Source organism: Carcharodon carcharias, chromosome 1 (assembly GCF_017639515.1).
Source record: "Carcharodon carcharias isolate sCarCar2 chromosome 1, sCarCar2.pri, whole genome shotgun sequence".
Taxonomy (NCBI): domain Eukaryota; kingdom Metazoa; phylum Chordata; class Chondrichthyes; order Lamniformes; family Lamnidae; genus Carcharodon; species Carcharodon carcharias.
The window spans coordinates 140835225-140848491 of NC_054467.1; the positions used below are offsets into that span (position 1 = coordinate 140835225).

Sequence of the window (13267 nt, forward strand, 5' to 3'; positions counted from 1 at the left end):
TGCCAGTGAGAGTGACTTGAAGGCCAAATCCAGTGAGTGGGAAGTGAAAGATCCTATGTGCCGGATGTGGAAATACAGTGAGATTACACATGGTGCCACATTTGTGCAGGAAGTAATATGAGTGCTTGTAACTATATAAGTTGTACCTTTGTTGTATAGACTATTTAAAGTGAAGTTTACCTTTTTATTTGAAATATTGTTCACCTGTTAATTAATGTTTGAATTATATTAATTTTAGTCAGTTTGTTACAGTAAATTTTTTAACAAGTGAAATCTTGTCCATGGGTTTTCTTTCAGTTGCCATCATCGGGATTCATTTCTTTTAAAAAGCTATCAGTCTTTACAGGGGATCCTAACACATTGTATTAAAACATTTATAACTTATGATACAGCATTTCATTAGGACACAAGGCAATGCCTTTTGAACTTACCTTTCATACAGTCCACAGCACCAAATCATAGATCCCCCATGGTTCATGACACCTTTGTGCTGTCTCACCTTGCTTTCCAAAACCAGCCTGATTCTATCAAATTCTGGGAGGTCTGAAATGCCCACTTCCATGATGGCATTGCCAATGTCGACACATCAGCGTGGGGCCTTTCGACCCACCCACTTATCCCATGCTGATTAAAATTGCCAGCGTCAGGAATGGATTGTCAATCCTGGATTTTCAGGTCCCACCTGCCATTTTCAAAGCCCACCTGATGCACTTCGGCCTTGCGTAGGGATGGGAAAATCTAGCCCAAAGTCTTTTTTCCCTTCTGCCTGTTATCTGGTTCTGCTCATAACTAACACAAGGAAGGACATTCTGCTTTTTGATTGCTGACCGTCTCTTTGAGACCATCCTACTTGGCCAAGATTGATCAGTCCTCCATCAATTTCTTTCCTTTCTTTATTTTGATTTTCTCATACTGTTCATAACGCTGCCCTTGAGATATGTATTCAAAATAAATTTCCTATCTAATCTCTTGCATTAACTATATATACATCAACCCCACTACCAAATGGAATCCTTTTTCAATGTTTTGGATCCACCGCTGGGGTGCTGAACTCCAGAGACCACCCATGGTTGTGTACCTTAGGCAGAGCCGCTTCTTGCTTTACATTTTCCCATATCAAAGATTGGCCAGGTCATGTCATTCCAGAAAGTTTTGGCTTCCATTTGCCTAGAAAATCTGTGATTATCAGCAAATAGCTTTTAGCCATTAAATTAACAATGTTTTGGAATTCATGTCAACTTCTAAATTGTATGGTACAAGTTAGGATGAAAAGAGTGAAAAATGGTTTAAAAATAGCTTTAAAACCAGTAATGCATCAGAATAGATCAATTAGACAAGAAAAAGCCAACATTAATGTAAAACACTGAGTTTCCTTGGGGTTCTCCCAATTGGCCACTGTAGCTTTGGTGGAAATGTAATTGAAGATTTGGCGATCTTCTGTTAGCCTTACAGTGGTCTGTTAGGAGAACTATTGAAGAAATATAAGTGGGACAGAGATAAGAGGGAAATATTTTAGGTGTTTGTTTTTATGTTGTAGAATAACTATTACAATATTTAACTTACTCCTGTTATCTAAGTAACATTTTAAATATTAGCACCATATGAACTGGAAACCTAAGTGACTTACTGTCCCAGGGAGACTGGAGTTTTGGACCCGTCATCAATTAAAACATGAAACACCTATTATACAAGCAAATTTCCACTGTGCATTTTTGAAAATCTCAATTTTATGCATTTTGATGTTTCTTATGTTTTATTGTAAATGTTCTGTGTGTTCTTTATATTTGGTCCTGTAGATACAGTCCTACAGATGCCCTGTCTGATGATACAGGGTAAGTGGTATCCCGTGTTTAAAAATTGTGGAACTGCATGTGCTTGATCAGTATTTGCATCTGCTTACTAAACCACCAACAATAATGAGTTTCTCTCAGCTTGCGTGTTTAACCGCTTTGACTATATATAACACACAGCTGGGGATTACTGACAACAGAACAGCTTATAAGAAACAGGTGACTTGCACTTATAAAAATTACACCAGATTTAGGGAGAAGGGAGAACTGAAAATGGAATGATCTTTCCAAATTACAGTTCTTGTTAATGATTGCCAATTGCAATTAGACTATTGCGAAACATACAAATTGGGAACAACAGTAGGTCATTCAGCCCCACGAGCCTGCTCCACCATATAATAAGATCATGACTAATATGATTGTACCTTCAATTTTACTTTCCTGCCTACTTCCTATAATCTTTGACTCTCTTGTCAATCAAGAATCTATCTAAATCAGCCTTTAAACTATTCAATGACTCAACCTCCACTGCTCTCTGGGGAAGAGAATTCCACATATTAACGACCCTCTGAGAGAAAAAACTTTTCCTCTGTCTTAAATGGGAGACTCCTTATTTTTAAACTGTGTCCCCTAGTTCTAGTCTCTCCCAAAAGCGAAACATCCTGTCAGCATCCACACTGTCAAGTCCCCTCAGGAACTTATATGTTTCATTAAGATCACCTCTCATTCTTCTAAACTCTAACTGATATAGGCCCAACCTGTACAATCTTTCATATAACATAACCCCTTCAGCCCAGGAATCAGTTGAGTGAACCTTCTCAGAACTGTTTCTAATGTAAATGTATCCTTTCTTAAGCAAGGAGACCAAAACAGTACTCCAGATGTGGTTTCATCAAAACTCTGTACAACTGTAGCAACATTTTCCTACTTTTATATTCATTCCCTTGCAATAGCTGACTAAATTCCATTTGCCTTGCTAATCACTTTCTGTTCCTGCATTCTAACATTTTGTGTTCATCTACCAGGACATGCAGATCCCTCTATACTGCAGAGTTCTGCCATTTCTCCCCATTTTAATGGTATGCTGCTTTTCCATTCTTCCTGCCAAAGTGGACAGGTTCACATTTTCGTATATTATACTTCAATTTTTTGCCCAGTCACTTATCCTAACTATGTCCCTTTGCAGACTCCTTACTTTGCTACCAATCTTTGTGTCATCTGCAAATTTAGAAACCATACATTCGTTCCTTCATCTAAGTCACTGATATAGATTGTAACAGTTGAAGCCCCAGAACTGATCCCTGCGGCACTCCAATAGTTACATCTTGCCAACCCCAAAATGACCCATTTACCTTCACTCTCTACTTCCTGCCAGCTAACCAATCCTCTATCCATGCTAATATGTTACCCCTCCACCAAGAGGTCTTATTTTGCCTAGTAACCTTTGATGTGGCACCTTGTTAAATGCCTTTTGGAAATCAAACTACACCGCATCTACTGGTTCCCATTTTAACATTGGTGATTGATACTTCCTCAAAGAACTCTAATAAATTATTCAACAAGATTTCCTTTTCACAAAACCATATTGACACTGCCCAATTGCAATAAGATTTTCTAAGTGCCCTGCTATAACCTCCTTAATAATAGATTCCAGCATTTTTCCCAAAGATAGATGTTAAGCTAACTGGCCTCTAGTTTCCTGCTTTCTGTCTCCCTCCTTTCAATTCAATTTGCTATTTTCCAACCTGATGGGACCTTTCCAGAATCTAGGGAATTTTAGAAAATTACAACCAACGCATCTACTCTCCCAACAGGTCCTGGGGACTTCTCAGCTTTTAGTTCTAATCATTTTCTCAGCACCATTTCTATGATGACTGTAATTGTTTTAAGTTCCTCTCTCCCTTTCACCCCTTGATTTAGAAGTATTTCTGGGGCATTATTTGTGTCTTCTGCAATGAAAACAGACATAGAATATCTGTTCAACTCTTCTGCCATTTCCTTATTTCCCATTACTAGTTCCCTAGACTCACTTTCTAGAGAACCAATGCTCACTTTAGCAACTCTTTTCCTTTTTGAATATTTGTAGAAACTCTTAATATCTGTTTTTACATTCCTAGCTAGCTTCTTTTCATACTCCCATATTCCCATGTGTATTCTCTGTATTTATATAGTTACAGACCTTTTTAAAATACACTCTAAAGCAACTGGAACATTTAAGTTTAACGCCAACTAACTCCATAATGCAAGCACAGGTCATGCTTAAAAGTAGAAAAGGTTTGGATAGTCGTTGGGAGAGGGTTGTGGGAGAGAAAGATCAGGCAGAGGCACCAGAAACCTGGAACACATTCTATTTTCTTGGCTGGGATTGGCATTTTACACACAGTGACTCAAGATTTCCATTTCATACTTGCATCTTCACAAATATGAAATGTGTTCTCAATAATTCTGTGCAAAGCCTTCAAAAGGGAATTGTATATGTACTTGAAAAAGATCAATTTGTTCTTATTGAATGGCAGAGAAAAGATAAATTTGTTCTTACTGAATGTTGGAACAGGCTCAAGGAACCAAATGGCCTACTCCTGCTCCTGTTTTTTTTTTTATTTCCAGGACTATAGGGAAAGAGAGAGGCAGTAGGACTAATTAGATAGCTGTTTAATCATCATGAAGGGCTGAATGGCCTCCTTCTGCACTGTATGATTCTGTGATTCTATAAAATAAAAATTGGAATTCTAGCTTTAGGAGAGTTGTAAAAACACATTTCTTACTGCCTAATTCTTTCTCTGCTGCTGCATGTGATTTTGGATGATGCTATTTTGCATGCTGAATAAACTATTTGATGTTTGTTCTCGACCAACTATTCTAGTGAAATTGAAATCAAAGCTATGAGTTCTTGCCAGTACTTTGATGCAATCATCACATTACAGTTTCACTGAAATATTCAAAGCACAATATGAATCAGTGGAGGTGGTGATGGGGGTCAGAATCAAGTACAAATGCATTGGAAAAGTATTAGAATACAGTGGTGTTACATGAAAAAGTGATTCTTTGGAATAGTAACTGTTCAACTTTGAATGGATGTGATGCGAAGTGCCATTTCTTGGAGGATATTATCATTATCCAATTGAAAGTGAATTTGACACAACATCCAAAAACCCAGATAAACAACATAACACAGTAAGTTTGAGCAACATTGTTTTTATAAGTGTCGCATACCTCTGTCTTACATTTCTGAACCATGCATTTAGTTTCACAGTTCTTCTTAAACTTCCCACTTCCAATTTGGCATCCTACCCTCCCCTTGTACAGTGCTTTGAAATGTTGCCCTGCATGAGGGCAACTAGATAGGTTGTCATTGATTCTGTGAGTTACAAGAATTTCTAAAGGTGTAGCTTTATGTTTGTTATAGCAAATAGCTGGTGACAAAAAAGTAAAGATTTTCCTGTGATTTTTTTTCTTGGAAAATGTGGTAAATAGAATTATTAGAATCACAGTTATAATATCATTCCTTAAACCCACATTTACAATTTCACCAAAACAAACAAAGGAAATTTCTCTAAAGTGAGGGCAGAGCAGCATGATAAACTAAATCAAATAGTTTGGAAAATAAAACCAAACAATGGACCGGACATCCTGTTATGAAAGATTATTTAAAGAATGAGGTTTTAGAGTTTAATCAAATCTGACTTCTTTGATCAATGAAAAATTGCACAGCAAGGATATGTGGTCATTAAAAATCACAAAATAAGTGCCGGGCCATCTGTTCAGCCTGCTTCTGTTGATACAGTTGCCAGAAAGCCTCATTCTGAATGCTTGGCTGAGCTCCAAGACTGACTAATGCATTCCGCCCTGTGTTAGATTATTTACATAATTTAAAGGGAACTGCTGGCTTTGTTTAATTGTCAGTTTTATTAGCTTGCAATAAGTTTAATTTCCTTTGAAGTGGGTTTTCAATGCCTGTTTGTTTATTTGGACAAGGTTAACAAGTGTTAAGAGGTTTAAAGGTTTCTTCAATAAGACTCTCGCTGCCTTGTTTGATTGACTGTTTTATGAGAATGCTTTTCAAAAGGATTTTCAAATGTCAGTTTTCTTTACTTCATAAGCATTTCAAAGACTTGCCAGTATTATTATATGGCTCATTGGTTGTGTACGCGGTGTATGCTGGGTGAGTGGACATGGAGGGGACATAGGGGTGGGTGGCGTTGAGTTGGAGTTTGAGGGCTAGAGGGTCCAATAAGGAATTCAGGAGAAACAACTATACCCAGAGAGCGCTTAGAATGTGGAACTCGCTATCACAAGGCGTAGTTGAAACAAATAGCTTAGATGCATTTAAGGGAAAGCTAGCTAAGTACATGAGGGAGAAAGGAATAGAAGGATATATTGGTAGGTTTAGTTAAAGTAAGATGAGAGAATACTTGCATGGAGCATAAATTTCAGCTTATACCTTTTGGATTGAATGGTCTATTTCTGTGCCATAAAATTCTATGCAAGAAAGATCATTGATCCAGAACCTGAAATTAGCAAGATTCTTCCAACCTGTAGTGAGAAGCTACTTAACTTCAAGCTGTGTTTACTCATTATATAGTTTGTGGCTTTAAAGAGAACCACACAATCTTTGCAGTAGAATAATGTCCATCTATGTGAAACAGTATAGGATTGATTTACTGTGAATGATGCTTCAAACGGTCTGCTTTTAGTATAATGTTTCACTTTTGAAAAGAAAAGGTATGATTCTGTTCTTGTACTTGCAGGACTTGAACAGCACTAGGTAGAAGCGGGTAATTTTGTTGCTGCCAACATGTAAAAGTTGTACCACTTGTACCAGTAATTAGATAAGTGCCAGCTTATGTTGTTTCTCTGGGGTTTCCACCAATCATCTACCAGAAACACAATGGGAGCTTGGGAGAATCTGCATAGAAATTCTACCCAATGTGCTTTCTTTTTATCCATCGTAGTACATATCGAATGAGATGTACTAGCTTGAATCAGAGCTCAATATTCCTCAGGCAGCTAATTTTTAAATTGCATTTGGGGAATAATACTAAGAATTTCTGAATGGAATTAGGATCATATAGGAGACAGCATGGTGTGGTGGGACTGTGCCACAAATGTTTCAGTCAGAACGTTTACTTTAAAGAGAGAAAGAATTTTTTTTAAAAGCTGAAAAAATTGGTGATGGGGAGTCTTTGAGAACTGTATTGACCTAAATTATTACCAAAACATTCAGAATGCACAGCTTCTTGACAGCAACTGCAAATTCTGTTACAGTCAGAAGATAAGACTTCAGTGGCACATGGAGACAAATCATTTAGAACCAATAAGAGATGCTGAAGGGCAGGATGAGGTGACAAATACACAGGGTGGGAGCAAACCTTAAATCAGTGACAGTCGTGGAGGAGGTCTAATCTACAAAACCTTTATAGCCACCAGGTTTAGGTGTCAAGACTCGATTACTTCCTGTAAATTAGAAAACACAGATATTGTGGAGTTATTTTTGAAGTTTTACACAATTAACAGTTAAATACATGTGAGAAAGAATGGCCTCTTAATTGGAGAGATTAGAAGGGAGAATTCAGTGTGGTTTAGAGAATAAGCTTGTTTATTCAATGGAGTAAATTTCAATCTTTAATTTAGAGGTGAATTTCCGAAATAAGCATTTAAGTGAGGAAGGAGTTGACGGCACTAATTAAGAATGGGCTTGTGAGTGAACAGGAATAATAGAACAGTTCGGCTTCCAACATTTCTGACATAATCTTGTTTTTACCAAGGACATTAGCTTAAAATATTCTATTCTTCAACCCTAAGGGCCCTTAAAATATGGTATGGGTACTGAGTCAGTGATAATTGCACATCCGTGTAGTACATCAGATCTCACTCACATACATTTCACAAGGTTCTTATGCTTTTAAAAGAAACAAATATCAACCACTGAAGCTGTCACAACTTTTCAGTCAAACAATAAATGCATGAGCAATATCACATTTGCAATACTATCGTTTTCATATACTCACAAGGAGACTAATTGCCCATTCATTCACAATCCTTTAGTTTCATTAGTTTTATGTGCAGCATGTTTCTATGGGTGTTTACAAAGGTAGGTGCTTCTGTAATATCTTCCTGTGCAGAAACTTTATTGTTGTCCCATATGTTGTGTGGCAACAGGCTTTGTGTAGCTTGGAAGCAGATGCTGATCTTGCGATAGCTCACTTGATAGCTGCATTCTGTTAAACATTGGTGTGAAAAACAATACAAGTCTCTCAGGTGCTGCTGCTGTCATGTTGGCTGTTCTTACGTTGGTTCACATTTTATTAAACTCAATGTTTGTGACATTTTATTTCATTTTAATAGATTCGCTTCAAAACATTATGCATGATCATTCCCCATTGTGGATTAAACATCTGAGAATATAGTGAGGCCAACAGAATTTGCAGCGTTTGCAGTTGGACATTTCATTCCCTTTCCAAATCATAAATCACACCAAATAGTAAATGAACATGAACATTTTAGCCATCTGTTTTTAAATGAAAACATCAGAGAAGTCAAATCATGAATGCAGTTGTAGAACTGTTTTGTGGATAGTTCATTTGGTTCAAATGAAGAATGTTCCTTTCCAGGAGCATCCTGTAAGGATGTCTAAGCTCTGAATGAGTTCCCTTAGCACAATTTTGCAATCTTAAATATTTTTCTGTAAAAATAGATGGGATATTATTTGATGATAAGGATTGATATAAGGATAAAATAAAACTCAGTTTTTCAAATTAGGACAATGTTCTAATCTCAGGACTGTCTGTGCTGATTTGATCAATACATTACATAATCTGAAAAAATGCCTTGTAATCTTGTTTCCAGGTTGTGGAAAGTTTTGACAGTTCTTTTTCATTGCTACTTTCAATAGTCAGGCCTATGAACTAAATGCAGATCAATGTTCATTGTTTTAGACCCAAAGATTCCTTTGTTTTATAAATGCAGAGTTTGGCAAATTTATTAATTTACTTGAATGCAATTTTGCCTGTCATTTTTAAAATTCTTGTCAGATACTTGATTAATCCCAAATGAATAACATCAGACTTTAATTAAAAACTGTCAAGCAGAGACTATAAAACTTGGCCCTCCTATCTGGTTGATTATTGTAGAACTCTTGTGTGGTGTAACACGTAGGTCCATCCCGTGGGTAAAATAAACATTATTCATGCAAAAATAGCTGAATAGGGTTTCATTTGATGAATTCTAGCCCCCTCATGTGGAGGAGGAATGTACCCTCATTAAACAATCTTTAAGAGAAAAGTAAAAGCATTCTCATTTTTTTATTCTCCTGCTTTACAGAAGTGTCAGTATGAATGATATGAGACCTGAAGATGATGTTTCAACCCAGCCTCACAGTAAAGCTCGCCATGAGGAACTACACAACATTCATAGTCGACTACGTGAAGACCAGGACAAATGGCAAGAAGTAAGAGTGGAAAATAAAACTGCTTGACAATGCCGTCCATCTACATCGCCCAACAAACTGCCACGATACAGACCTCCCCCTTGTCTCATGTATTCACAAACCCTGACTCCTCACTAGCCTCACACTCCTGTCATATCTATTACCCTTCTGTCCTGCTCATCGCTCCCTGGTACTGGTTGCCCATCCATCTGGCACCAAAGAGCAACATGAGAAGATAATGGTTAGAATAGGGGCTCCTGTACTCTATGCTCTTCCTCCAACATATTATAGTTGACTCTTATTATCTTTTTGCCAGATAGTTTGAACTGATCCCCTAAATGAGTCTCCATTTGAGATTCAAAAGTCAGCAGTTCTAGGTTTCCATGTATTATATTAAAATGTGGTAACAGCATTATACAATGATCGCATTATGTGGCGCCATAGTACTTTGCACAATGTTGCTAAATTCACATTAGAAACCATTGCGATAATTCAAATGGGTGTTAACGTCTCGGCCAAAATTGTGGCAAGAAGAGTTTCAAATGAGCAAGTTGGCATTTGGCACTTGTACCCAAGGTGAAGCATCAGAGTCAAACTATGTCACTGACATAACAAGCAATATAAATTCAGCTGTAGCAGATTTTGCTACTTTACACCCCTGATTTCACCTTTGAAAAATTGTCCTTGAAGCGGTAACAAGGTTCCACACAACATAAGGTAGACATTCTGTAATGATGTCTTCTCGTTCTATATTATCTTTGTTAAAGCCACTATTAAATAAAAAATGTATATTTTCTGCAGTGACTGGCTTTGAGAGGCTGTGTTATTCATTGTGAGGCAGCTTTATAATTGCACTCGATTTATTTTATAAAGCACTGGGCTGAATTGACTAAACTGCCAGAAATTGCACCTGGTGAGTGACAGTGGAGGGGTGGTGCGAGTTTGTGTGCTTTCTTAGTCCCATCAATGTGGCTGGGCTGCCGGCTCCAGAATCCCTTCTGAGGTCAGACTAGACTATTTTAGTTAATGTTGGTGGGCTCCTGGTAGGATTTGCACCACATTGAGATTGCCCACCTCAGGTGACAGGGAGGTAAATGGCTACTGTGTAGGGTGGTCAGCAACCCAAGCTGATGAATCTTTCTTATCAGGTTTCTGCTTCTCCCACAATGCCAAAATGGACCTGACCAAAGTCCTAAATGACATTATCTGTACCTGGAACATTATGTTCCTTATCCTCCTCAATTTCTCTACAGCCTTTGACATGTTGACCGCACTATTCTCCTCTAGCACTTCTCCATTATCCAGACTGGTGATAATCTATTAGACCCAAGCTGAGGTTCGAATCATATGCTTTCCGTCACAAAAACTGCCTGTTTTTATCTCTGCATCATCACCCATGCTCACTCCCTACCTTAATCCATCTGCTATTGAAAGCCCCCATTCAAGCTTTTATCACCCCCAAATTCAATTACTCCATTGCTCTCCTTGACATTATCGCTCTCGTACAAAACTCTGCTGCTATTACATTTCCTGTCCTGTTCTCTAATCACTCTTGTCTTCACTGCCCTATTTTTGCTCCCTTATGTCCCAATACCTCAAATTTAAAACCTGCTTCCTTATATATAAATCCATCCAGGGTCTTGGCCCATCCTATCATAATCCACATGAACTCTACATTTACTTGACTCTGACCTTTTGTGCGCCCCCCCATAACATCGTTGCCATACCTTCAACAACCGAGACCCCATGGCCTGAATTTTTCCCACGTCGCGCGGGCTCAGCAGGAGTGGGCAGGGGCAGCCGCAGAGCTGACCGCCATCCGCACTGTCATTTTACGCATGCGCGCAAAAAAGCGCTTCAATCTCCCTGAGGCATGAAGCTACCTCAGGGAAATTGAAGCGCTTTTTAAAAAAATAAATAAATGCAATAAAAATTTAATGAAACATGTCCCCTCATGTGACTGTGTCACATGTGATGGGGCATGTTTTTATTTTTCAGAAAAAATTTTCATTTAATTCATAAAAGCTTTAGGAAACCTCATCCCATTTGTGGATGAGGTTTCCTAAAAAACGCAAAGGCCGCTTGGCTTTTTAGCTTGCCCGCCAACCGTAAGATTGGATGGGCAGTGTAAACTTGAAATTAATTACTCCGTTAATGGCCTTAATAGGCCTTTCAATTATTGGCGGGTGCACAGCTGACTCCGGCATGTGCCTGCCGAATGAAATATCGCGATTCTGAGCGATGATGTTGGGACGTCATTTTACGTTCCGGCGTGGCGGGCCTGCCCCCGCATGCCGAATGTAAAATTCTGGCTCATAATTTGAAATTGCCTCCCTTAAATCCTTGCTCCTCTAAGGCACCATTTAAAATGCACAGCTGCAAATTTGGGCTCCATGGTGTCCATGGTTTTGGTGTTACATTTACCATTTTAGTACCAAATTGACATCCATGCCATGTATGTATACTTCCATCGTGGTATATGCCAAATGCCATCTTGGTGAGGGCGTTTACACAGACAGAAGGAGCTTGCCCTGTAAGTATTCTGAATAGGCAGATTGCAATATCAGTCAGAACACTGATTTGATGCTAGTGCTGCTATATTTGACCTCAATGCTCTAGCTCCTGCTCTCTCTTCAACATGCACAACTGCTCAGCAAGAACCCTCCTTCAACAATATCACCATTGTTATTTAAGGGAGCATTCAACAACTTGCAGGTTAGTTGCTGATTAATTTTTACAGGTTTGTTTCAGTTTTTAGAAATACTTGGTTTGAAGAGTAGATCAAGTTAGTCAAGTCCACAGGGAATAGTATTGCATGTGATGAAGGCCTTGGTTGTGACTGCCAGGGTTCTGGTCAGCCACTTGCTTCCAGTCATTGGTGCTGTAGTTGCAATTCTCCTTGGGCTGCAGCATGAAAGGAGTAGAGGCAGCAAAGAGGACAAGCTGCTTGAGGAGGGAGGAGGAGGACGAGGGGGAATGCTCTCGGCAAGAGGCCTTATCCACCGAGGCCAGAATTTTCTGTGCCCACCGGTGTCGGGTGTGTTTGAAGGCATGAGTGGACAATATGGTGTGATCAGTTTCACAGCAGCGTGAAACTAGTTTGTGATTGTCCGTTCAGCCCGCCAAAAGCGGGCCACGTTTCCTACGATCAGACGCCGGGAACTTCATTGTAATACATCTGCATGTAACTATAAGGCCAGCCCACTGGACTCATTCCCCACCCCACCCCGCACTAGATTGTCCGCCTACGTCAGCGGGAAAACACGCCGATATGTTTCACAATACCAGATAAGCAACATGCACTTGGTGAGCTGCACTTCGCTTGGGGCTTCGAGGTTTGTTTGCCTACCTTGCTTCAGGCAACACTCGCAGTCATCAGCGCCAGGCTTCACAGACAGCACCAGATCACTTCTACGGGGGCTCACGGGTAGGTCTCTACCTATCAGATCAGCCATATGTGAGTGTCTTTTCAATGGCTGCAGGGCAAGGTCTTGCTTGGGGGAGGGGAAGAAGTGGCCGCAGGCAAGGGAAGAGGCTGCAGGACGAGAGCTGTACTGGGGAAGGAGGGTACCCCAGGGTGTGTGAGGGGGCACATGTTGGTCTGTGCAAGTGGCCTCAAGATGTTGAGGGCTGAGGAGACAGTCTGCAGAGGAGATGAGGCCAGTTGGACATGTGAGGGTGTGTGTGTGTGAGAATGGGTGGTGTTGTCCCTTGAGCTGGCAGTGAGTGAGATGCCAGTGAATGTGTGATGGGCTTGAGTGTGAGTTTAGAGCGATGGGATGATTGCCTTAGCTTGGTTGCAAGGATGAGATCATTTATCCTCTATCTACATTGGATGGCCAACCTCTACTGTGCAGCATTGGGACTGACCACCACTGCCACCGCTTGCCATGCTGGATTGGTGATGCCGCTGCCCATCTGGTGGCCAGAGCGGCGTGTCATTAAACCTGGGGGCTACAGTCTTTTTGCCTTTCTTGGACACCTTTCCTGCAGTAGTCATGGGCTGGAAGCACTGAGATGTGTGCATGCAGTTGTACTTTAAATATGGCAC

General features: G+C 39.7%; 1 protein-coding gene across 16 annotated transcripts in view; it reads left to right on the plus strand.

Annotated features, from left to right (window-relative positions):
• Positions 1-13267, plus strand: part of LOC121287879 (LIM and calponin homology domains-containing protein 1-like) — a 518147-nt gene that overhangs the window by 386719 nt on the left and 118161 nt on the right. For all 16 annotated transcript variants that reach the window (XM_041205922.1, XM_041206441.1, XM_041206524.1 and 13 more), the window contains 2 exons: positions 1797-1832; positions 9111-9237. In XM_041205922.1, coding sequence (XP_041061856.1) covers positions 1797-1832; positions 9111-9237 — 163 coding nt within the window. The remainder of the gene's footprint in view (positions 1-1796; positions 1833-9110; positions 9238-13267) is intronic.